This window comes from Chiloscyllium plagiosum, unplaced genomic scaffold (genome assembly GCF_037043375.1).
Source record: "Chiloscyllium plagiosum isolate Xiang-an unplaced genomic scaffold, Cpla_swu_hap1 HiC_scaffold_27, whole genome shotgun sequence".
Taxonomy (NCBI): domain Eukaryota; kingdom Metazoa; phylum Chordata; class Chondrichthyes; order Orectolobiformes; family Hemiscylliidae; genus Chiloscyllium; species Chiloscyllium plagiosum.
The window spans coordinates 18,202,742-18,229,744 of NW_028270165.1; the positions used below are offsets into that span (position 1 = coordinate 18,202,742).

The following is a 27,003-nucleotide window of genomic DNA, read 5'->3' on the forward strand; positions in this document are numbered from 1 at the left end:
TATGATGCAGATAGATAGGAAAAAATGATGGACAGGTCAGAAGGGGCAGCGCTGATTGAAGGCTTGGGATTGGAATAAAGTGGGGGAAGTGAGGAAACTGTTGAAATCCACATCTGCCTTGCGACCTTGCCCGCAAGGACAAAATATGAGGCGTTCCTCCTCCAGGCATCAGGTAGTAACGGTTTGGCGATGGATAGGTTGGAGAAGTGGGTGGAGCTGAGATTGAAAAGTTGATGGACAGAGACAGATCAGAAGGGCAGTGCTGAGTTGAAGGCATGGGACTGGGATAAACTAGGGGGGTGTGGGAAATGATGTCTAGCATCTGCAGTCCTCATTTTCTCCTCCTCAAAATTATAGACATTTGTAAGGGGCATGGATAGGGTGAATACCTAAGGTCTTTCCCCAAGGTCCACCCCAAGGTGGGTGGCACAGTGGCACAGTGGTTAGCACTGTTGCCTCACAGCGCCAGAGACCCGGGTTCAATTCCCGCCTCAGGCGACTGACTGTGTGGAGTTTGCACATTCTCCCCGTGTCTGCGTGGGTTTCCTCCGGGTGCTCCAGTTTCCTCCCACAGTCCAAAAATGTGCAGGTCAGGTGAATTGGCCATGCTAAATTGCCCATAGTGTTAGGTGCAGGGGTAAATGTAGGGGAATGGGTCTGGGTGGGTTGCGCTTCGCCGGGTCGGTGTGGACTTGTTGGGTCGAAGGGCCTGCTTCCACACTGTAAGTAATCTAATCTAATCTAAAGGAGCATAGGTTGAAGGTGAGTGGGGAAATGGACCTGAGGGGCAACATTTTCACGCAGAGGGTGGTGCGTGTATGGAATAACAGCAGAAGTGGTGGAGGCTGGTACAATTACAACATTTAAAAGGCATCTGGATGGGGATACGAATAGGAAGGGTACAGATGAACATAGGCCAAATGCTGGCAAATGGGTCACCAGATTCATTTAAGGTATGGACTGAAGGGTTTGTTTCAGGCTGTACAACTCTATGACTATGTCTACATAGCTGGAAACCAATTTCATAAAATGAGGAATAGGTCATTCACCCCTTACAGCCTGTCCTGAGCTGTGGCCTAACTGCACATATTCCAGTGCAAGTTTCAGAAAGATTTCAGCAGCTCTTTTAAAAAACTGAAATGCGTTCACACTTCAATGATGTTTCTGAATATATCATTTTAGCTATTCTCAATTTTAAAGATAAGAGTTTCGAGTGAACACAGCCCACCCCTCCCAGTGCAGCCAGTAACCTTTACAATGTTGATGAAACGATGCAGTACCTGTACTCCTTAAAAATTTACAATTTCTAATGATACTAGCTACTCATTCACTGCTCCATCTGATACACGACATTAGAAACTTAGTGCAGGAGGCTGGAAGAAATGAGCAGCTTTAAAACAAAAAAACATCTGGAGCTCAAAGCTTTCAATGAGAGTCTGAGCCCAGCAGTAAATTCAGGTAATCTTTATTGTGACCCAACTTTGTTACAACTTCAGATCCCACCACCCCCCACCACCCCCCCAGCAAAAAGATGTAGAAAAAGTAGCGGCTTTTTAAACAGCTCAAGGTCAAAGCGCACACACTCCCTCGCCCCCACCCCACCTCACTTTCTTTACTATCGGTCAGCACATAGTTGTCCCTTTGTAATTGGATCCTTGGTACAGCCTTAACCCATGGGGCCGGGAACGGGGGCAGTGTGGAGTGAAACAGACTGCTGTGGGTCTGGAGTCACGTGTAGGCCAGACCGGGTAAAGGATGCAGCTGGGACGACTGAGTTAATCCTTTCCAACAACGACAGTTCCCTTCCCGAAAAAGGGCGTGAATCAGATTGGGGTTTTCTCTCCCCTCCCCCCCACCCACAGAAAATGGTTTCATCGTTAGATTCTGACCGTATTCCAATTCCGCCATCTGCCGCGGTGGTATTCAAACCCAACAGATCCCAGAACTGGGTTAATAGTCCAGTCGATAACGGCACTCGGCAGTCGCTTTGTCAGTCCCCCTGCGATGGTACGTGAAGTCGCTGGTGGCTCCGGAGGTGGGAGGAGCGGGTGAAAGCCTTCCCACACTCAGGGCAGCTGAAGTGCCTCTCCCCCGTATGGACTCGCCGGTGAGTCAGCAGGGAGGAGGAATCGCTGAAGGCCTTTCCACACTCGGAACATTTGAAGGGCTTTTCCCCCGTGTGGACCCGCTGGTGTCTCAGCAGGGAGTAGGAATAGCTGAAGGCCTTCCCGCAATCAGGACAGCTGAAGGGCCTCTCCCCCGTGTGGACCTGCTGGTGGGTCAGCAAATTGGAGGAACGGCTGAAGGCCTTCCCGCACTCGGGGCAGCTGAAGGGGGTCTCCCCCGTGTGGACCCGCTGGTGCCTCAGTAGGGTGGAGGAATTGCTGAAGGCCTTCCCGCACTCGGGGCAGCTGAAGGGCCTCTCTCCCGTATGTACTCGCCGGTGGGTCAGGAGGGAGGATGAATCGCTGAAGGCCTTCCCACACTCAGGGCAGCTGAAAGGCCTCTCCTCCGTGTGGATCCACTGGTGCCTAAGCAGGGCAGAGACCTGGGTAAAGCCCTTCCCGCACTTGGGACAGGAGAACGGCCTCTCCCCGGTGTGGATGCGCCAATGAATCTCCAGGTCAGACGGAGTACGGAAGCCTTTCCCACAGTTACCACACTTCCACGGTTTCTCCATGTCCGAAGCTTCAGCCACAAGTAAACGCATGTACTGCCCCTTACTGCTGTGAGTTCCTCTTTCCAGGCCGGATAACAGTTTCAGGCTCCACACTCAGTGCGCAGCAACAGTAGGGTCTCTCATCCAGACCCACTGATAATGAAAATGTACTGAAATAGGAACCAAAAAGCTTTGCTCCTTCTCACAGAATTGTAATAAAAAAATCGTGGCTGCCCCAATCGATTGAGAGACTGTCAGATATTGACGTGAAAGTGAGGACCGCAGATGGGGGAGAGTCAGTGTTGAACAGTGCGGCGCTGGAAAAGCACAGCAGGTCAGGAAGCATCCGAGGAGCAGGAGAGTCAATATTTCGGGCATAAGGCCTTCATCTGTTCATTTTGAAACTTCTGTCTTCGGATCTTCAAATACTCTGGAAAAAAGAGATTATAAATGTCATCACTGTCAATGCAGTGTAGAAATTCAGAACAAGCAATGGAGCATTCTTTTCTTTTGTTATTCCACAAAATTGAAAGCAACATCCTTCTCCCCCTCTCCCTCTCCCCCTCTCTGTTCTCACTCCGCTCCAAGTAATTCTCCTGAAGGTGCTGATTCAGGATCAGAACAGCAAAAACGTCAAGACTTACATATTGGATAACTCCACCTGAAAGTTAACATCTTTCACAACATTGGGATACTGCTGAGAGTGAGCAGGTCTGATTTTGGGAAGCAAAACAAAATGTGTCAATTCAGGATGAATCGGGAATGCAGCTTGAGGAATAACCAGACACATCAAGGTATTAACACAGACACCAGAGAGAAACTGAACAGAAGAGACGTGGCAAACCTTAGTAGAAAGCCAGAGTCATTAAGGTATACCGCACAGTAACAGACGTTTTGGTCCAATTCGTCTTTGCTGACCAGATATTGTAAATCAATTTAGTCCCATTTGCCAGCACTTGGCCCATATCCCTTGGCCAATCCACCCTACCTTGCACATCCCTGGACACTATGTGTAAGTTAGCATGGCTAACCCACACAAACCTGCACCTCCTTGGGCACGATGGGTACTTTAACACGGCCAATCCACCCTCACCTGCACATCCCTGGGCACTATGCATAATTTAGCATGGTCAATCCACCCTAACCTGGGCAAAGTTAAAAATCACACAAACCCGGGTTATAGTCCAACAGGTTTATTTGGAAGGACCAGCGTTCGGAGCACTGCTCCTTCATCAGGTGGTTGTGGAGAATAAGACCATAAGGCACAGAATTTATGGAAAGACATTTGTGGCCTGCCACTGAAATGATATATTGAACAAATCTGGATTGTTAAGTCTTTCATCTTTTAGAATGGATTGCAGGTATCATTAATATGTAAATTCCAGAACTTCCTGTAAGGCACCCTCTCAAGATAACATAAGGCTTTACAACAAAAGGTGGCATCTCAGCTCAGACAATGCATTAAAGGTATGAGGTCAGAGTTTGCCTGTATCTCAATCTTGAGTCAGACTGTTTCTATTTCCAAAGCAGGAATTTATAAAATATTATCTGGATTGACTGCCTGCATGAACTGCCGAGTCTCATCCACCAGCTGAAATGACTGGATAGGGAGGGCTTGATCCCCACAGTGCAATGAATTCCCACTTTCCACCAAAATCCCAAATGTCCACACTCACTCAGTTGCTCTCTCACAAATCAAATATTTCATTGTAACTTCTTCTGCTCACAGTAAGGGCAAAAAAATCTTTGAAAGTTGCTCTGAAAGTCCAGTCTTCACAACCACACTCCTGCTTTCACCGAAGACAATTAGTCATACAGCACGGAGACAGACCCTTTGGTCAAACTGTCTGTGCCAAACAGATATCTGAAATTAATCTAGTCCCATTTGCCAGCAGATGGCTCTTATGGTTCTAAACCATTCCTATTCATGTACCCAGCCAGATGCATTTTAAAGATAATTGTACCAGCCTCACCACTTCCTCTGGCAGCTCGTTCCATACATGCACAACCCTCTGCGTGAAAAAGTTGCCCCTCAGGGCCCTTTTAAATCATTCCCCTCTCACCTCAAACATATGCCCTCTAGTTTTGGACTCTCCTACCTTGGGGAAAAGACCTTGGATATTCACCCTATCCATGCTCGTTATAAACCTCTATATGGCTGCCCCTCAGCCTCCGATTCTCCAGGGTACTTCAAACCCTCCAAGTCTAGCAACATCCTCGCAAATCTTTTCCGACCCCTCTCAAAGTTTCACAAGTTCTTTCCGAAAGCAGGGAGACCAGAACTGGACGCACTATTCCAAAAGTCGCCTTACCAATGTACAGCCACAACATGATCTCCCAATGCCTATACTCAATACGCTGACCAATAAAGGAAAGCATACCAAACACCACCACCACTATCCTGTCTACCTGCAACTCCACTTTCAAGGAGCTATGAACCTGCACTCCAAGGTCTCTTTGTTCTGCAACACTCCCCTTCACTGTGCCAGTCCTGCCTGGATTGCTTGACCAAAATGAAAAACCTCACATTTCTCTAAATTAAACTCCATCTGACACTCCTTGGACCATCCGATCAATTCTAATTGAGAGTGAATTCTGCTTCCTCTCTTATTCTCCCAAAGCTGAAAATCTCCATCCCACACACTCTCCCTCTCTTCTCACTTTGTAGAACCTAATCCCTGCTGTATTTCATCCTGAAGGGTCTGGTTCATGCTGTTTAACAGGCCCACACTCAGGGGAGATCTAATTGAAACATTCAGAATACTGGACGGCCTGGACAGAGTTGATGTGGGGAAGATCTTTCCATTGGGAGGAGAGACTAGGGCTCGAGGCACAGTCTTAGAGTAAAGGGAAGACCTTTACATTGGTGATAAGGAGAAACATCTTCAGCCAGAGAGTAATGACTCTAAGGAATTAACTGCCACAGAAGGCTGTGGAGGCCAGGTCACTGAGGATATTTAGGACTGAGATAGATAGGTTCTTGAGTATCAAGGGGATCAAGGGTTACGGGGAAAAAGCAGGAGAACGCGGATAAGAAACGTAACAGCCACGATTGAATGGTATGAGCAAACCCAATGGGCTGAATGGCCTAATTGCTGTTCCTATATCTGATGGTCTCTTGCTGTCCTGGACACAAACTGCATGAATCCAAGTAAGATTCTGTTAATCCATTTTTTAAGATTAGAATCAGTCTAACCGTTGTGGTACAGGCAGCCTCAAACAGGGAAACTCACACTTCCAATACGTTATCTGAGACAACATGATACCAATTGGGAATGTAACTTTTAAAAAAGGTTTTGCTATTTACATATGAAAGAACTAAAACCAACATGGTTATTCTAAAAGAGGAGAGACTTAACAATAACCCAGGTCTTTTTCAATATATAATTTCAGTTACATCCCACTGTAAACTTTTGCTATAAATTCAGTGTCTTACAATCTTATTCTTCACAACCACCCGATGAAGGAGCAGCAGTCTGAAAGCTAGTGCTTCCAAATAAACCTGTTGGACCATAATCCTGTGTTTTTGATTTTTAACTTTGGACACAGAGCGTGAGAATTGGGAGCAGGAGTTGGCCATTTGGTCTTTCGAGCCTGCCCCAGCATTGAACAGACCATAACTGGATATGAATCTTCCTACATCTTGGTGGATAGGCTGGGACTTTCTTCACTGGAGCACAGGAGGTTGAGAAGTGACCTTATAGAGGTTTATAAAATCATGAGAAGTATACATGAGGTGAATGGCAGGTGTCATTTCCCTCAGGTGGGGGTTTCAGCATTAGGCAGCAAATTTTGAAAAGGAGAGAGGAGAAAGGTTTTGAAAAGACTTGAGGTAGTTTTTTTTTAAATACAGTGGTTCATGTGTGGAATGAATGTCCAGAGGAAGTGATGTTACTTTCAAAAGACATTTGGTTAATTACATGAATAGGAAAGGTTCGGTGGGATATGGGCCGAACACTGGCAGGTGGGACTAGATGAGTTTGTGAATATATTCAGCGTGGACTAGTTGGACTGAATGGTCTGTTTCTTTGCTGTATGACTCTGTAACTGTTCTGTACTTGTCTTAAAAACATTTTCTTGCTTTCTCCCATAAACATCCACTTTATTGTTGCTCAAAACTCAGATAAACTCAGCCTTGAATATATTCAATGACCCCTAACTGCAGGAAGGCATCCACAATTCAGAACACAATTCCTCTTGTTAATATACCACTTGTTTTGCTGATTGCTTGCTGCACCTGTCTAACAACTGGCAGTGACTGGTGTAGAAAGACACTGAACTCCCTTTCTATATCCACATATCATTCCCTATTCCCTTGTGCCTGAAACATCGACTGTCCTGCCCCTCAGATGCTGTCTGACCTGCTGTGCTTTTCCAGCGCCACACTTACTGACTCTAATCACCAGTATCTGCAGATCTCACTTTCTCCACATCTCAGCATATCACCATTTAAATAATACACTTCCTTTCTGCTCTTTTTCACAACTTCATATTGTTGTACTCTTTTTCTCATGTTTTCCAATTGTGGTCTTCTCTACATTGTGGAGACTGAGCATAAACTTGGGAACGGTTTGCTGAACGTCGCAGGCGGGTCCACAGTCACTGCCCACTTCCCCTTCCCACTCCCTTTCTGAAAAGACTATCTTAGGCTTTCTCCATTGCCACAATGAACCAAATAGTAAATTGGAGGAACAACACCTCATCTTCCGCCTGGGCAGCCTATAGCCTTGAGGAGCTGGAAATGTGTTGCTGGAAAAGCGCAGCAGGTCAGGCAGCATCCAGGGAACAGGAGAATCGACGTTTCGGGCATAAGCCCTTCTTCAGGAAGGGCTTATGCCCGAAGAAGGGCTTATGCCCGAAACGTCGATTCTCCTGTTCCCTGGATGCTGCCTGACCTGCTGCGCTTTTCCAGCAACACATTTCCAGCTCTGATCTCCAGCATCTGCAGACCTCACTTTCTCCTCAAAGATTATAGCCTTGAGGACTCAACATTGAGTTCTCTAGTCTCAAATAACCTCACTTCCCATTCCCCCCACCCACCGACTCCCTTCTCAGCTCCTCCCCTTCATTTCCACTCATCACTGTCACGAACCAGATTTATTCCTCCCATTCACCAACCAGGTCAGACCTTTCACCTATCCCCAATTCACCACCCTGCCCCAAGGACACTCTTTATCTGCACCCATCCCCAATCCTGAAGAAGGGTTACCCCTGAAACGTCGACTTCTCCACCTCCTGATGCTACCTGGCTTGTTCTTCCAGTCTCCTGCCTGTCTATTTTGCCAATTGCGACACAGACGTGGAGCAACGTTTCCAGAGTCTGTCCACCCCGATTCACTCCCTTTCCTTTCAGTTGCTGCAAGTCAACAACTGAAGCCCTGGATGAAAATAAAGACATGGTGGTGAGAAAAGAGAGTGCCGTACTTACAGATGTTGGACAGAGGAAGGAGATTGCAGTCTGGGGTGAAGCTCAATCTTCATTCAGAGAAACAGGAGCAGTAGCAGCAGCTTCCGAAACTCAGGGTCCAACTTCCGCATTCAGACAATGGGGTGGCTCTGATTGGCAGGAGGACTAGACTCCTTCTGGTCCTCCTGTACTCCCTATTGGTCAATCAAAAGAAGATCGCGCGCCTTTTTGTGCGGACTGCGATGAACATGCCCAGTGTTTTGCTGACACCCGGCGAGCATGCGCATGGCGTTGCTGACACCGGCAAACATGCGCTGTATGCTCTATCGGGATGCTGGTGTTACTGGCAGATTTTAAGTGTCCAAATGCCAATGGGGGAAAAAGGGGTCGAGCCACAATAGGTTTTCCCCGTGGTTCGACATTTTATTGCTTTTGCATTTTGTCTCGCTGCTCAACCTTTGTACGTCTTTTCCCCTTGTTGAGAGAGTCTCTGAGCTGACTATGGGCAGCGCATTAACCAGTTACACAGACTGAAGGAACATGACACTATTCGCAGGAGGGAGTGACTGTACACGTTTCCTGAGTGTGATCACACTTTCAATTGTTTATTGGAAACACAGAGCCAAAAAGTCACCAGAACTGCGGAGAAGTTGTGGAAATGTGGGGACTGAGGGAAGGGATTCCATTCCCTGTGGGCACTGGAGATTCATCAGCTCAGTCGCAGTGCGGAGAGGCCGTTCTTCAAAAAATTATTACAACATTATTTCCCATTGACAAAAACACATTCACGCTGCCTGATTACCTTGAACTTATACAAGTGCCCTGTCATAATATCTTTGATAATAGCTTTGAACATTTTCCCCATTACATATGTTAAGTTAAATGGTCTGCAGTTTCCTGTTCTCTGTCTCCCTTTTTGAAGAAATGATTTTTCCAATCTAAAGAAACCATCCCTGAAACTAATGAGGTTTGGAAAATTAAAACCAATACATTAACTATTACGGGGAGAATGCGGGTAAGTAGAGTTGAAATGCCCATCAGCCATGATTGAATGGCGGAGTGGACTCGATGCGCCAAATGGCCTTCCTTCCACTCCTATGTCTTATGGTCTTATTTCACTCGCTAATTTCTCTTTCAGAGTCGAGGATGAATTCCTTCAAATACCCGGGCCTTATCAGCTCGTAGTTCCAACAGTTTACTCAGTACTAGTGGGCGGCACGCTGGCATAGTGGGCGGCACGGTGGCACAGTGGTTAGCACTGCTGCCTCACAGCGCCAGAGACCCGGGTTCAATTCCCGCCTCAGGCGACTGACTGTGTGGAGTTTGCACGTTCTCCCCGTGTCTGCGTGGGTTTCCTCCGGGTGCTCCGGTTTCCTCCCACAGTCCAAAGATGTGCAGGGTCAGGTGAATTGGCCATACTAAATTGCTCGTAGTGTTAGGTAAGGGGTAAATGTAGGGGTATGGGTGGGTTTCGCTTCGGCGGGTCGGTGTGGACTTGTTGGGCCGAAGGGCCTGTTTCCACACTGTAATCTAATCTAATCTAATCTAATCTAATCTAATTCCTTGGTGATTGTAATTTTCTTCAGTTCCTCCCTCCCTTTCAATTCCTGATTTACAGCTAGTTCCAGGGTGTTATTTGTATCCTCTCTAGTGAAGTCAGATTCAAACTCTTTTCAATTCATGTGCCATCTCTTTATCCTCCATTACTGAATCCCCAGACTCATTTTGTTAACTTTTATTAAGAAAAGCTGACAAAACTTTCCAACCTGTTTTTATAATTCTTTTAGCTAACTTTCTAACCCTAATTGCCGTGCTATACTGCCTGCATTATTTCTGATATTTTGCCACAGCTCTCAACTCGAGCATCAACTTGTCTGCGTATTCTATTGAACTGACCTTGATTAAGTGTTGCAAAACACAGAAGGGCAAATCTTTCCTCTCCAGAAAGTCTTAGTACTTAACACGATAAAATTCACTTTGAAATATTGTTCATCCAAATTTTACCAAGCACATACTACAGATTCAACATCCCACAATGACACCCAGTTTTGTTACGATCTTTAATTCTGAAGAGACATTTGAATACCCAATGATTAACTGGAAGAACTCTTCATTAAGTATTCACATTTTTAAACAAATAAAAATTACCAATTAACTGGAGTCTTGATAGTTCATTCACTTTCTGGGAATAGTCCAAGGGATGCAACATCTCTCTAGGATTCACTTGAATCCTTCTCAGGATTCCAAGTATTCCTGGTAATTGTATGTGGGAAAAGATCTGCCACCCTGGCAACCCACAATAGGCCCACAAAAGCAAAATTGGCCAAACTGTACCAAAACACCCAGAATATCTTAGCAGGGACCAAGCAGGCTGACAAGTGAAACTAGACAGCACTTGCAGGCAAGGGAATACCTGTACACCTAAAGCACCCACTAACAATGACAGAGTACCACAGCTATCCCAAAGCCCTGAGGGCAGTTTCACAACCCAGCAATACCAAAACCACACAAAGGACAGGTCAGACAGAGAGGCACCAGCAAGAGCATTGCTCCCAGGACAGGACAATGGAAGCACCTCACCGCTTCAGAGGAAACATTAGCACCTACCTGCGAAGAGGAATGGAAGCTCCTGATCCATCGATACTGTCAGAATGTTGCTTTGTGTAGAGAATTAGGACATTCCTCTGATAACTGTTTTCCGATTAGCATCATTGTAACTAGATTACTCCATTTCCAGCAGCAACATTTCACTGCCACCCAGAGAATTGGATATGAGGTTGCTTTCCTATCCAAAGCTATCCTGTCCCTACAACGTGCCCCTGCCCTGAACCCCACCACCCTGCTCCCACTCACTCTGACCACTCTTACGGATGAACACAACTGTTTAGACCTTGTCCAGCAGGTCGTTGCCCCATGCCCTGACCTCTCTGAAACACCTCTAGACAACTCTGACCTCATATTCTATACATATGGCTCATCCTTCAGGCCCTCAGACCACTGCACACTGGCAGGATGTGCCCTCTGCACTCCTTTCACAGTTCTAGAGTCAGCTGCACTGCCAAATGGCACATCTGCATAAGCTGCAGAGCTGTTTGCACTCACTAGGGCTGGTGTCATTGCTAAAGGACACACAGCAAACATTTATCCTGACTCCAGATATGCCTTCGGAGTCATCCACGATTTTGGCACATTCTGGAAACAGAGAGGCTTCATCACGTCAGCAGGGAGGCCACTACAACACGCTACGCTGATTTCTAATCTCCTGGAAGCAGCCCTGTTACCCTCAGCCTTAGCAATTATCAAATGCCGCGCCCATACCTCTGCCACTGACCCGGTCACCCTCGGGAATGCCTCAGCTGACACAGCAGCCCGGAAGTCGCACTGCACCCCACCATCTACATCCTGCAGGCTCCCAGAATAGCAAAGGCCCCAGTATTCCCTGACCCCATAGATGCTGTGCAAGCTACCCAAGAAACTGCTCCACAGCAGGAAAAGGACAGTTGGGCCTGCATTGGGGCCACACAATCTCCTCCCCTCAACCTGCTAATACACCCTGATGGCCGCATCAATTGCCCAAGTGCCCACGTACACACACTGGCCCTAGCAGCCCACAGCATTGGCCACATGGGCAAGAGGGGCATGATACACACTGTAACGCAGTCCTGGTATGCACCAGGATTCACTGCCGCTGCCCAAGTCCTGCTGTCACAGTGCCTCATCTGCCTGCAGAACAATGCAGGGAAGCCAGTTGCCAAGTACCTGCCAGTTCCTGAGGGGCCTTTCAGCCTCTTACAGATTGACTTCACACACATGCCCCAAAAACAGGGTTACAAGTACATCCTGGTCATCAGAGATATGTTCTCCAAATGGGTGGAAGCATTTCCCTTAAGAAAGGATGATGCATGTATGGTCGTAAAATGTCTTCTAAAGGATGTCACCCCAGACCTGGAGTTCCGAGTAGCATAGAGACGGAGAGGGGGACTCACTCACGGCTTAGCTTGTGACCAGCATTAGCGAGACACTAGAGATACCATGGCGACACCCCATCCCCAACCAACCCGTCGTCAGGCATGGTCGAGCGGATGAATGGCATCCTGAAGACCACACTGACTAAAACCACCCAGAAAACAGGACTGACCTGGTCAGACGCCTTGCCACTTGCCCTCTATGCTACACATGCGCATCCAAACTGAACAGCTGTGCTCACCCCTTTTCAAGTACTTATGGGGCAGCCTATGCCCACTGCCACCAGACCCCTGACACTCACCACAGACACAGCCCTGCTTCTGACACAAGAGGCCCCACTACAGTATGTCCAGGCCCTTAGCAGGAGCATTAGTGCTCACACAACCAGGTCAGGACTGCATTCCCACACCCCAATCATTGCCCATTCATCTGTTCTGACCTGGGGATATGTCATGATAAAATCACTAGAAAAAGATTCTCTCTCCCCTCGGTGGAAAGGTCTGTACCTGATCCTGATGACAACCCGGACTGCTGTGAAACCGGAAGGATGGCCCGAATGGACACATACCACCCGCTGCAAGAGGGCTCCACAACCTCTGAACAGGGACCACACAGAGGAAGGCACCACTCCGAACACAGAGGATGAATCCAGCTGCTCGCGGCAGCCATCACCATCTGATCTGTCTGACCATCACACTGTGGCTTGCCGGTAAACAGGGCCAAGGGGCAGAACATTTCATAACCCACTGTGATTTGCAGGCCAACACCTTCCTCAAAATGGCCCATGGGTATGCCCAGCGATTTAATCAGACCCGCTGCTGGGTCTGCACTAGGTCCCTGTCCACTCTCACGGGGGGCATTTCCTTAGCCTCAATCCCCTTAAATATCTCTGACATGGCGGAATGGTGCCTGGAGCCAGACAGGTCCCCTGAAGTTACCACACTCAAAATACCACCAGCAATGACCAAATATGGGGGCAACAGCCCTGCCCGCTGGAGGTCTGCGGGTTACCACCTGGAAAAATATAAAGGGTGGTTTTACCCGGCCTACAACCTCTCCCATGAGCCCCCAGCCCAGACCATTGCTGACACTAACACACACGGGCCACCTGCAGGATCCATCTGTTTGAAACACACACAGCCATCTGGATGGGAGGCTGACTGGAGCTGGTGCACTGACTCCCTGCTCCTAACTCCCGCAGCACGCCGATCCGCTGCAGAAGGCAGCATTTTAAACCGACAGGTCCTCAACAGGATCACCCAGAATACCACCTTCCTCACCAGCTGGACAGGGACCCAGACACCCCATCTCCAGACCGACGACACCTATTTTATCTGTGGCCACAAAGCCTACCCCTGGCTGCCGTTCTCCTGGACTGGGAGCTACAATGTTGGGTATGCGGTACCATTCATTTATCACTCCCAGTCCCCTCCCTTCCCCAAGCCCATGCCACGCAGCAGACAAGCCCTCGCTGCCATTGAAGCAGCTCTCTACCTGATGTCACCCCACTCCGCAACCTTAGTTACAGGTAGAAGCCCACGAACTCGCTGTCACAGTACAGGAGGTGGCAAACTCCACAGGAGATGCATTCGCCCAGCTGAATGTGGAGGCTTTTGCCATCTGTACTGTGACTCTGCAGAACAGGATGGCCCTGGACTACCTACTCGCTGTGAAAGAGGGCACGCGCAGAGCCTGACTGCAGGGACTGATAGCCCTCATCACTATCATTGCCAGGCTTAGAGTGCTAGCCATGGCTATCCGACTGTGCTGTTCACGCCTATGTACAATTCTGTTACCCTCTGTCCCCCTTACCGCTCAGCTAGCACAGATCCACTGGGAGAACATCCCTGCTCCTAAAATAGCCTCTCCTGGACCAGACTCGGACACTGAGAGCTACCTGTCTGATACCGAGACCCCCACCCGACAATCCCCCTGGCTCCGGCTACATTGCCCCTTTTGTCCCTCCCCTAAGCAAAACAAAAAGAAAAGGGGGGGGGGGGGGGAAGTTGTGGAAAAAGATCTGCCACTCTGCCAACCCACAATAGGCCCACAAAAGCAAAATTGGCCAAACTGTACCTAAAACACCCAGAATGCCCATGCAGGCTCGCAAGCCAAACCAGACAGCACACACGGACAAAGGAATACACTTCAACCTCACTAACAATGACAGAGCACCACAGGTATCTCAAAGCCCCAAGGGCAGTTTCACAACCCAACAATACCAAAGCCACACAAAGAGCAGGTCAGACAGAGAGCCACCAGCAAGGACTTGCTTCTGGAACAAGAAATGGAAGCACCTCACCACTTCAGAGGAGAAGTTAACACCTACCTGTGAAGAGGAATGGAACCATCGATAGTCAGCATGTTACACTGTGAAGGAACAGGACATTCATCTGATAACTGTTTTCCAATTAGCATCCTTGTAACTAGATTACTCCATTTCCAGATACATTGTATATTCCCCATTTCTTAATCAGCCTTATTGTACAGCATTATTATAAAAACTGGTCTCATCCTCAGCTCTTAGAAGAGAAATTCTGATCTACCTGTACAGACTGTCAGTTCTGTGTCAGTCTAGTCAGTTTCTCTTCCAGTGACATTGCTTGTAATAAAGTGTTTGTCAATTTCACTTTGAACCACGCTTTGTGATCTCTAACTTATTGGGCAAATTTCTCCGACATGCGATAACAGGGCGACCAGAACTGTACTCAATACTCTGACAGTGGTCTTACCAACATGATGTCCCAACTCCTATACACAACGCTGTGAACAATGAAGGCAAGTGTACTGAACGCCTCTTAACCACCCTGTCTACCAATGATGCAACTTTCATAGAACAATGTACCTGAAACCCACCATGTCTCTGTTCTACAACGCAACCCAGGGCCCTATCATTAACTATACAAATCCTGCCCTTCCTTGTTTTAGCAAAATGCAACCCCTCGCTTTTATCCATACCTCTCTCATACACATACTCTCTCTGAGACACTCACACCTTCTCACAGGCTTCTCCTCCATCACACTCACGCTTCAAGCATGCACACACGCAAACAGACACACGCGCTCTCATGCATGCACAGGTCTATGGGGTGAATTTGCATTTGCAGATATATTCAATTTTGATCAAAAAGCACACAATCTGTAATATTTGTAAATTCCTACTTTGGAAATAGAACCAGTCTGATTCAAGATTGGGATACAGACAGACTCAAACCTCACACATTTCATTATTGTCTGAACTGAGATGAAACCTATTTATATAAAACCTTAAGTCATAGAAGAATACAGCGCAGTACAGGCCCTTTGGCCCTCGATGTTGCGCCGATCCAAGCCCACCTAACCTATACTAACCCACTATCCTCCATATACCTATCCAATGCCCGCTTAAATGCCCATAAAGAGGGAGAGTCCACCACTGCTACTGGCAGGGCATTCCATGAACTTACGACTCGCTGAGTGAAGAACCTACCCCTAACTTCAGTCCTATGTCTACCCCCCCCCCTTAATTTAAAGCTGTGCCCCCTTGTAATACCCGACTCCATACGCGGGAAAAGGTTCACACTGTCAACCCTATCTAACCCCCTAATCATCTTGTACACCTCAATCAAGTCACCCCTAAACCTTCTTTTCTCTAATGAAAACAGCCCCAAGTGTCTCAGTCTTTCCTCATACGATCTTCCTTCCATACCAGGCAACATCCTGGTAAACCTCCTCTGCACCCGTTCCAGTGCCTCCACATCCTTCCTATAGTATGGCGACCAAAACTGCACACAATATTCCAGATGCGGCCGCACCAGAGTCTTATACAACTGCATCATGACCTCAGGACTCCGGAACTCAATTCCTCTACCAATAAAAGCCAGTACGCCATATGCCTTCCTCACCGCACTATTTACCTGGGTGGCAACTTTCAGAGATCTGTGTACATGGACACCAAGATCCCTCTGCTCATCCACACTACCAAGTATCCGACCATTAGCCCAGTACCCCATCTTTTTGTTATTCTTCCCAAAGTGAATCACCTCACACTTAGCTACATTGAATTCCATTTGCCACCTTTCTGCCCAGCTCTGCAGCTTCTCTATATCCTGCTGTAACCTGCCGCATCCTTCCTCACTGTCAACAACTCCTCCGACTTTCGTATCATCCGCAAACTTGCTCACCCAACCTTCTAACCCCTCTTCCAGGTCATTTATAAAAATGACAAACAGCAATGGTCCCAAAACAGATCCTTGCGGAACACTGCTAGTGACGGCACTCCATGAAGAAACTTTGCCATCAACTACTACCCTCTGTCTTCTTCCATCCAGCCAATTCCTAATCCAAACCTCCAACTCACCCTCAATGCCATATCTCCGTATTTTCTGCAGTAGCCTACCATGGGGAACCTTATCAAACGCCTTACTAAAATCCATATATACCACATCTACCGCTTTCCCCTCATCAACCTCCTTCGTCACCTTTTCAAAGAATTCAATAAGGTTTGTGAGGCACGACCTGCCCTTCACAAAACCATGCTGACTATCCTTGATCACATTATTCCTATCCAGATGTGCATAGATCCTATCCATTACAATTCTCTCTAAGACTTTGCCCACAACAGAAGTGAGACTCACCGGCCTATAGTTACTAGGGTTATCCCTACTCCCCTTTTTGAACAAGGGAACCACATTTGCTATCCTCCAGTCTTCTGGCACTACTCCTGTAGACAAAGAGGACATAAAAATCAAGGCCAATGGCTCTGCAATCTCCTCCCTTGCTTCCCAGAGAATCCTAGGATAAATGCCATCAGGCCCAGGGGACCTATCTATTTTCACCTTTTCCAGGATTTCCAACACCTCTTTTCTACATACCTCAAAGCCATCCATTCTACTTATTTGTGACTCAGTATTCACATCGACGACAATGCCCTGTTCCTGAGTAAATACTGAAGAAAAGTATTCATTCAGTGTCTCCCCAATCTCTTCCGCCTCCACACGCAACTTCCCACTACTATCCTTGACTGGACCTATTCCTACCCTAGTCATTCTTTTATTCCTAACATACCTATAGAAAGCCTTAGGGTTTTCCCTAATCCTACCGACTAAGGACCTTTCATGTCCCCTCCTTGCTGCTCTTAGCTCTCTCTTCAGGTCCTTCCTGGCTACCCTCTCAATCGCCACAATTGAACCTTCACGTCTCATCTTGAGATAGGCCACCCTCTTCCATTTAACAAGGGATTCCAATTCCTTATTAAACCACGGCTCCCTCGCACGACCCTTTCCTCCCTGCCTGACAGGTACATAATTATCAAGGACACTCAATAGTTGCTCCTTGAACAAGCTCCACATATCATTTACACTCTTGCCTTGGAGTCTACTTTTCCAAGCCACACATCCTAAGTCATGCCTCACCGCATCATAATTTCCCTGACCCCAGCTATAACTCTTGCCCTGTAGTACACACTTATCCCTCTCCATCACGAGTGTTAAAATCACCGAATTATGGTCACTATCCCCAAAGTGCTCACCTACCTCTAATTCTAACACCTGGCCTGGTTCGTTACCCAGAACCAAATCCAGTATGGCCTCACCTCTTGTTGGCCTGTCTACATATTGTGTCAGGAAACTCTCCTGCACACATTGAACAAACACTGACCCATCTAACGAACTTGAGCTATAGCTTTCCCAATCAATATCAGGAAAGTTAAAGTCCCCCATAACAACCACCCTATTACTGTCACTCATCTCCTGAATCACCTTCCCTATCCTTTCTTCAATGATTCTAGGACTATTAGGAGGCCTGTAAAAGACTCCTAACAGGGTGACCTCACCTAAAAAGGGCATGAGTGATTCAGATGGGGGATCTCACGCCCCCTCCCCCAAAAATGGTTTCATCGTTAGATTCCGAACTCCAGACTTCTGACCGAATTCCAATTCCGCCATCTGCCACGACGGGATTCAAACCCAGGGGTCCAGTCGATAATGGGACTCTGCCATTGCTCATTCAATCCCCCTGCCATGGCATGTGAACTCGCTGGTGCCTCTGCAGGTGGGAAGAGCGGATGAATCCCTTCCCACACTGAGAGCAGGTGAATGGCCACTCCCCAGTGTGGACCCGCTGGTGGGCCAGCAGGGTGGAGGCCTGTGTAAAGCCCTTCCCACACTCAGGGCAGCTGAAGGGTCTATCCCCAGTATGGACCCACTGGTGCTTCAGTCTGTCGGATGAATTGCTGAAGGCTTTCCCGCACTCGGGGCAGCTGAAGGGCCTCTCCCCCGTGTGTCCCCGCTGATGCCTCAGCAGGGCTGAGGAATTGCTGAAGGCCTTCCTGCACTTGGTGCAAAGGAACGGCCTCTCCCCGGTGTGGACATGCCGGTGGGTCAGCAGACTGGAGGCCTGGGTAAAGCCCTTCCTGCATTCGGGACAGCTGAAGGGTCTCTCCCCCGTATGGACCCGTTGGTGCTTCAGCAGGTCAGAGGAATTGCTGAAGGCCTTACCGCACTCTGTGCAGGGGAACGGCCTCTCCCCGGTGTGAGTGCGCCGATGAGTCTCCAGGGCAGACGGGAAATGGAAACTTTTCCCACAGTCACCACACTTACATGGTTTCTCTGCGGAGCGGGATCGCTCAGGTTTTTCCATGGCCAAAACTACGCACAAAAATGTGTAGAGCCCCTCCCTGCCGTGAATCCCTCTTTCCAGCCTGTATAACTATTTCTGGCTCCACACTCAGTGCGCTGCAACAGTACGGTCTCTCATCCAGTCCCAATGATTCTGAAAACATACAGAAACAGGAACCAAAAAGCTTTGCTCCTTCTCACAGAATCACAGTTGAAAATTGTTGCATTCCCAATGGATTGAGTGACTGTCCGACATTGACATCAAAGTGAGGATTGCAGACACTGGACACTCAGTGTTGAAAAGTGCGGCGCTGGAAAAGCGCAGCAGGTCAGGCAGCATCCAAGGAGCAGGAGAGTCGATGTTTCAGGCATAAGCCCTTCATCTGTTGATTTTGAAACTTCCAAATTCAGATCTTCAAATAATCTGTAAAAAGAGATTACAAAAATCATCACTGTCAGTGCAGGGTAGAAATTCAGAACAAGCAACTCTACTTTCCGCAGAACGTTCTTTTCTTTTGTTACTCCACAAAACTGAAAGCATCATCCCACTCTCTCTCTTCTCTCCCCCTCTGTTCTCACTCCGTCCTAATTCTCCTGAAGATGCTGATTCAGGATCTTACAGGGGCAGAAAAGCAAAAATGTCAAGACTGACATCTCTCTGAATTTTGGATAACTCCACCTGAAAGTTAATATCTTTCCCAACACTGGAATACTGCTGAGACTGAACAGGTCTGATTTTGGGAAACAAATACTGTGTCAATTCAGGGTGAACCTGCAATGCAGCTTCTTTACGAACAATGAGGCACGAAATGGTTAACATCCCCAGGAAGGGGGAGAAAAGGAGACATCAAGGTATTGACACCTACACCAGAGAGAAAGTTAACATGCCGATCAGGTATCCAGAAATAATCTAGGCCCGTTTGCCAGCACTTGGCCCATTTTCCTTTAACACCTTCCTATTCATATACCCATCCAGATACCTTTTTAGATTAGATTAGATTAGATTAGATTACATTAGATTACATTAGATTAGATTACAGTGTAGAAACAGGCCCTTCGGCCCAACAAGTCCACACCGACCCGCCGAAGCGAAACCCACCCATACCCCTACATTTACCCCTTACCTAACACTACGGGCAATTTAAATGTTGTGATTGCACCAGCCTCCACCACTTCCTCTGGCAGCTCATTCCTTACACACACCGCCCTCTGAATGAAAAAGTTGCCCCTTACGTCCCTTTTAAACCTTCCCTTCCCCACCCCACCTGCCCACCCTGAACCTATTACCCTTACATTCTGGAGTATCCCATCTCAAGGAAAAGACCTTGACTATTTACCCCATCCATGCCTCTCATGATTTTATCAACTTCAGCCTCCAGCACGCAAGGGGAAACAGCGTCATGCTGCTTCACCTCTCCCTATCACTCAAACCCCCCAACCCTGGCAACATCCTTGTAAATCTTTTCTGAACCCTTTCAAGTTTCACAACATCCTTCTGATAGGAGGGAGACCAGAACTGCACACAACATTACAAAAGTGGCTATGGTTCTGCTGAACAATGGCAATTTAATTCCAAAATATTAATTTCTTCATGAGAAGGGAATAATTGGCAATGTAGCTGTAAGAGGCCTCTTGCGGAAGAGTGAAGAACTGAGTGAGAGAACTTTCCATTAAAATGGAGAGGAACAGAGGTGATTCTGAGACTGGGGACTTAAATCTAAAGCAAGGAAATTACAGGCACAAACAGGCCACAACAAATGAAGGAACATTATTGAAAGAAATGACAAACATTTAAAGAGCACCTGGAGGAACTGCAACAGTTGTCCATTCCTGTCTGAAAAAATAAAACACAGAAGGTGGCACAGCCACGGCTAACAAGGGACATGATGGATAGGGCTAGATCCAAAGGAGTGGCGTACAAATTGGCTCAAAATAAAGTAGCAGATCTGAAGACTGGGAGCAGTTCAGGTTTCAACAAAAGGATTGGTCAAAAGGGGAAAATGGGGAATGTGAAGAGGAAAAAAATTAGAGAAAACAATAACAACTAGAACAGGCAAAGTTCTCATGTGGAACAAAGAGATGGCAGACCAATTAACCACATATGTTGCTTCTATCATAAAACACAGGTAACATCCCATGCTCGGGTTGAGGGATTTGAGCTATCGGGAGAAGTTAAACATGCTGGCGGTTTTCCGTGGAGAGTCGGACGCTGAGGGATGACCTTATAAAGGTTTATAAAATGATGAGGTGCACGGATAGAATAAATAGACAAAGTCTTCTCCCTGGGGTGGGGTGGTTGATAACTCTAGAACATAGGTTTAGGGTGAGAGGGGAAAGATTTAAATGAGTTGTAAGCGGCAACATTTTCATGCAGAGAGTGGTAAGTGTATGGAATGAACTGCTGGAGGAAGTGGAGGAGGCTAGTGCAATTGCAACATTTAAAAGGCATCTGGATGGGTATATGAATAGGAAGGGTTCGGAGGGATATGGGCTGGGTGCTGGCTCAAGTTCTCCCTCCTCCTGCATTGAATTTCAAATCCATCTTCATCATGTCTTTCCTCCACTCTTGGCGTTCTCTTTTCTCCTGTCTACAAACTGAAAATAACATCAACACATTAATGCTCTCCTGGTCACTGCGATCTTGGAAGTACCCAGTTTCGGTTCCAGCTCCACAAATGATCAGATTCATTCACCTCAAATTCACAGTCCGCCTTCGTGTCATTCTAGATCTCTCTCTCTCTCTCCCACTCCCTTTTCCTGTTTTAGGGCCACACAAACCAAGCTCAGGGCCAGGTCTCTCAGAGTGAAATGAGGAAATTCTAGTTGAATGACACCAACTGTGACTTCTCTCCCGGAAATGACAGCTGATGGTGCCCTCACCAAGATGGCCGCCCGCACTCCCCGCCCCAAGGCAACATGCGCCTTATCCTTACAATGATGGCGCCCTGTTACCCCGGCAACACGAGAGCTCCTTCGGTGGTGAAGTCGGCCTGGGGAGGTTTTCTTCACGGCCTCAGGCCTCCCCCTAGGAGTTTATAAACTCCCCAGTCTCCCTCCTCCCGCGGGTCCCAATCCTACCCTGTCTCACTGTCTCCTCTCCCCGGGGGCAGGAGCCAGGTCTTGGCGCTCGGGGCCTGGCGACCTCCCCGGGATGTTCCTGAAACCTGGTCCTGTTCTGAAGGAGAATCCCCGGACCCGAAACACCTCCTCACATTCCTCCCGACACGAGCTGCCGGACCTGCTCAGCTTTTCCAGCGGCTCCTGTTCTTGTTCCTTCAGCCGCCGGCGCCATTCCTCTCCCACACTCAGTAACTTTGCCTCGCCGCACGCATGCGCACTGCCAGGGGCCCATAGAGAGGTTTCTCGATCGCATGGGATCGTGGGAATTGAAGGCGCCATTAATGTCATGAAATCCAGTATCCCATATGCCTTCTTAACTGTCCTATTCACGTGTTAATGAAGTTAATGAAGAAGGGCTCATGCCCGAAACGTCGATTCTCCTGCTCCTTCGATGCTGCCTGACCTGCTGCGCTTTTCCAGCAACACATTTTCAGCTCTGATCTCCAGCATCTGCAGTCCTCACTTTCTCCTCCTTAATGAAGTACACGTCAGGGGTAAATCATTCATCGATTTTAGATTTATACATTGAGTGGAACACTACAGGTGTTTAACTATAAACTCTAGTTCCAATTCAGTGTCAGTATAATCGCTTTTTATCTGCTCTAAAATAAGCACCGAATCAATGCACTCCATCTGACCCTTCTTAACGTTGATTTTCTTTAGTTTGCAGATTCCAACACCCTGTTTAAATAATTTATTAAAATCTACTTCTGGTACATGGGTGTCACTGGCTGGCCAGCATTTGGTTCTCCTTGAGAATGTGGTGGTGAGCTGCCTTCTTGAACTGTTGCAGTACACATCCTGTACGATGACCCACAACGTCTTGAGGGAAGAAATTCCAGGATTTGGACCAGTGACACTGAAGGAACATCTCCAAGTGAAGATGGTGAGTGGCTTGGAGGGGTACTTGCAAGAGGTTTTGTTCCCATGTATCTGTTTCCTGGTCCTTCTAGATGGAAGTGGCTGTTAGTTTGAAAGGCAATTTGTAAGGTGCTTTGGTAAATTTTTGCAGTGCATCTTGTAGATACTACACACTACTGCTTCTGAACAGTGGATATGGTACCAATCAAGCAGGCAACATTGACCTGGATGGTATGAAGCGTTTCAAATACAGTTGCAGCTGCAACCCCATCCAAGCTAGTGGGGAGTATTCCATTACACTGCTGACTTGTGGCTTGTAGAAGTTGGAATAGGTTTTGGAGAGTCAGGAGGTGAGTTACTCACTACAGTATTTCTGGCCTCTGACCTGCTCTTGTAGCCACTGTGTATGTATGGTTCATCTAGTTGAGTTTCTGTTCAATGGTTAACCCCAAGGATGTTGATCGTGGGGTATTTAGTGACAGTAACATTGTTGATATCACAGGTCAGTGGTCAGATTATCTCTTTTGGGGATGAGTCATTCTGTGACATTTGCATGGCATTCATGTTACTTGCCACTCATCAGCCCATTGGATATGGTTAAGATCTTGAAGCATTTCAAGCAGAGTTTTATTTAGAGAAATGAGAGGTGTTGCATTTTGCAGCTGTATAAGACATTGTTTCGGCCACTTTTGGAATACTGTGTTCAGTTCTGGTCTCCCTGCTATTGCAAAGAGGTTGTGAAACTTTGGAAGTGGTTGGAGAAGATTTACAAGGCTGTTGCCATGCTTGTGACCTACAGTGAGAGGCTGAAGAGGCCAGGGATATTTTCCCTGGAGAATTGGAGGCTATGGGGGTGATCTTATAGATGTTTATGAGGGGCATGGATAGGGTAAATACCCAAGCACTTTTTCCCAGGGTAGGGGAGTCCAAAACTAGAGGGCATATGTTTGAGGTGAGAGGGGAATGATTTAAAAGGGATGTGACCGGCAAGGTTTTCATGCAGAGGATGGTGCATGTGTGTAACAAACTACCAGATAATGACAACATTTAAAAGGCATCTGGATAGGTACATGATTAGGAAGGATTTAGAGGGATATGGGCCAAATGCGACTAGGTTAATTTAGGATATTTGGTTGGCATGACAAGCTGGGCCGAAGGGTCTGTTTCCATGCTTTATAACTCTAATCAGCTTTGCTTAAAGCAGAAGAGTCAGAGCACTTTCAGAGCAGCTTTCAAAGATGTTTTGCCCTTTCTGGGAGCAATAGACAATAGGTGCAGGAGTAGGCCATTCTACCCTTCAAGCCTGCACCACCATTCAATATGATCATGGCTGATCATCCTGAATCAGTATCCTGTTCCTGCCTTATCTCCATAACCCTTGATTCCACTATCCTTGAGAGCTCTATCCAACTCTTTCTTAAATGAATCCAGAGACTGGGCCTCCACTGCCCTCTGGGGCAGAGCATTCCACACAGCCACCACTCTCTGGGTGAAGAACTTTCTCCTCATCTCTGTCCTAAATGGTCTACCCCGTATTTTTAAGCTGTGTCCTCTGGTTCAGCACTCACCCATCAGCGGAAACATGTTTCCTGCCTCCAGAGTGTCCAATCCTTTAATAATCTTATATGTCTCAATCAGATCCCCTCTCAGTCTTCTAAACTCAAGGGTATACAAGCCCAGTCGCTCCAGTCTTTCAGCGTAAGGTAGTCCCGCCATTCCAGGAATTGACCTCGTGAACATACGCAGCACTTCCTCAATAGCCAGAATGTCTTTCCTCAAATTTGGAGACCAGAACTGCACACAATACTCCAGGTATGGTCTCACCAGGGCCCTGTACAGCTGCAGAAGAACCTCTTTGTTTCTATACTCAATCCCTCTTGTTATGAAGGCCAGCATGCTATTAGCCTTCTTCACTACCTGCTGTACCTGCATGCTTACCTTCATTGACTGGTGTACAAGAACACCCAGATCTCTTTGTACTGCCCCTTTACCTAAATTGATTCCATTTAAGTAGTAATATGCCTTCCTGTTCTTGCCACCAAAGTGGATAACCATACATTTATCCTCATTAAACTGCATCTGCCATGCATCTGACCACTCACCTCACCTGTTCAGGTCACCTGTAATCTCCTAACATCCTCCTCACATTTCACCCTGCCACCCAGCTTAGTATCATCAGAAACTTTGCAAATGTTATTACTAATACCATCTTCTATATCATTAATATATATTGTAAAAAGCTGCGGTCCTAGCACTGATCCCTGCGGTACCCCACTGGTCACTGCCTGCCATTCCAAAATGGAGCTGTTTATCACTACTCTTTGTTTCCTATCAGCCAACTAACTTTCAATCCAAGTTAGTACTTTGCCCCCAATACCATGCCCCCTAATTTTGCTCACTAACCTCCGATGTAGGACTTTATCGAAAGCTTTTTGAAAGTCCAGGTACACTTCATCTACTGGATGTCCCTCGTCCATCTTCAGAGGTACATCCTCAAAAAATTTCCAGATTATTAGTCAAGCATGATTTCCCCTTCATAAATCCATGCTGACTCTGACCTATCCTGTTACTACTATCCAGATGTGTCGTAATTTCATCCTTTATAATAGACTCCAGCATCTTTTCCACCACTGAGGTCAGACTAACTGGTCTATAATTTACTGCTTTCTCTCTCCCACCTTTCTTAAAAAGTGGTACAAATTAGCCACCCTCCAATCCGCAGGAACTGATCCCGAGTCTATCGAACTCTGGAAAATAATCACCAACGCATCCACGATTTCTCGAGCCACCTCCTTCAGTACCCTGGGATGTAGACCATCAGGCCCCGGGAACTTATCGACCTTCAGACCTAACAGTCTCTCCAACACCAAATTATGGCAAATATAAATTCCCTTAAGTTCAGGTCCTTCAGCCACTGTTACCTCAGGGAGACAGTTTGTGTCTTCCCCAGTGAACACAGATCTGAAGTACCAATTCAATTCTTCTGCCATTTTTTTGTTCCCCGTAATATATTCCCCTGTTTCTGTCTTCAAGGGCCCAATTTTAGTCTGAACCATTTTTTTGCCTTTCACATATCTAAAAAAGCTTTTACTATCCTCCTTTATGTTTTTGGCCAGTTTACCTTCATACCTCATTTTTTCTCTGTGTATTTCCTTCTTAGTTATCCTCTGTTGTTCTTTAAAAGCTTCCCAGTCCTCCATTTTCCCACTTATCTTTGCTATGTTATACTTTTTCTCTTTTAACATTATATGTTTCTTAACTTCCCTCATCAGCCATGGCCACCCATGCCTCCTCCTAGGCTCTGTCTTCCTTTTTGGAATGAACTGATCCTGCATCTTCTGCATTATACACAGAAATATCTGCCATTGTTCCTCCACTGTCATCCCTGCTAAGGTATTGCACCATTGAACTTTGGCCAGCTCCTCCCTCATAGCTCCATAGTTCCCTTTATTCAACAGAAATATTGTCTCTTCCGATTGTACCCTCTCCTTCTCAAATTGCAGATTGAAGCTTATTGTATTATGGTCACTACTTCCCAATGGCTCCTTCACTTCGAGGTCCCTGATCAATTCTGGTTCATTGCACAGAACAAGTTACAGTGAAATCTTTAATTTGTGGGACAGCAACTGAGTGAATGAGTACATCCAGAATTTTAATGAAAAGTGGGAATTCATTGCACTGTGGGGATGAAGTGCTTTAAGGTTTACCGGCAGTAAGTACAGTGTGCTGAGTGGGGAGCTGAGTGAAGGGTTAGGTGGATTCTTGTTTTAAACTGCTCATTTCTTTCAGCCTCCAGCATTGTATTTCCACTGCTGTACATCAGAAGGAGTGAATCAGTCACTGTTATCATTAGAAACCTTACGGTTTTCAATACCTCATTGTTTCCTGAGCATTTTAAAGTTTACTGACAGCAGCGGGGTTTAGGCCGTGCTCACTGGAAACGATTAAGCAGACAAATAACACACATACGAGAGGGCAGGGTGGGACTTGTCTTTTGATTTGGTGGAAGGTGGGAGGTTCTGCGCGCTGTGATCCGGGGCAAACACGACTGCAGTAAATCATTCAATCTCTACAGTGTGGAAGTAGGCCATTCAACCCCTCTGAAGAGCATGCCATCCCGACCCACGCCCACCAGCTCCCTGCCCTGTCTAGTAGTTCCTGCTGGGGGATGAGACTCGGCCATAAAATTAGGGGGAGTAGATTTAAGGTAGAGATGAGGAGGAGCAGTTTTTCCCGGAGAGTAGTTCATCTGTGAAGGGTGAGGGTGGATTGGCCATGCTAAATTGTCCCACATGGTCCAGGGATGTACAGATTAGGGTGGATTCGCCATGTTAAATTACCCATAGTGCCCAGGTATGGGCAGGTGATGTCTATTCGGGGGGTAAATATCGGGC

The 27,003-nt window shown here is 47.1% G+C and overlaps 1 protein-coding gene across 2 annotated transcripts in view; it reads right to left on the minus strand.

Moving 5' to 3' along the window:
* Nucleotides 1-1,860: 1,860 nt before the first annotated feature.
* Nucleotides 1,861-27,003, minus strand: part of LOC122545363 (uncharacterized) — a 227,691-nt gene continuing 202,548 nt past the window's right edge. The window contains exons 4-5 of one of the 2 annotated variants that reach the window (XM_087974111.1): nt 18,049-18,560; nt 1,861-2,531 (exon numbers count right to left, since the gene is read on the minus strand). In XM_087974111.1, the coding sequence (XP_087830237.1) occupies nt 1,991-2,531; nt 18,049-18,560 (1,053 nt within the window). In that variant the 3' untranslated portion in view covers nt 1,861-1,990. Of the gene's footprint in view, nt 3,090-8,087; nt 8,405-18,048; nt 18,561-27,003 lie in introns of those variants that run through there. The other variant, XM_087974112.1, reaches the window with a different exon arrangement.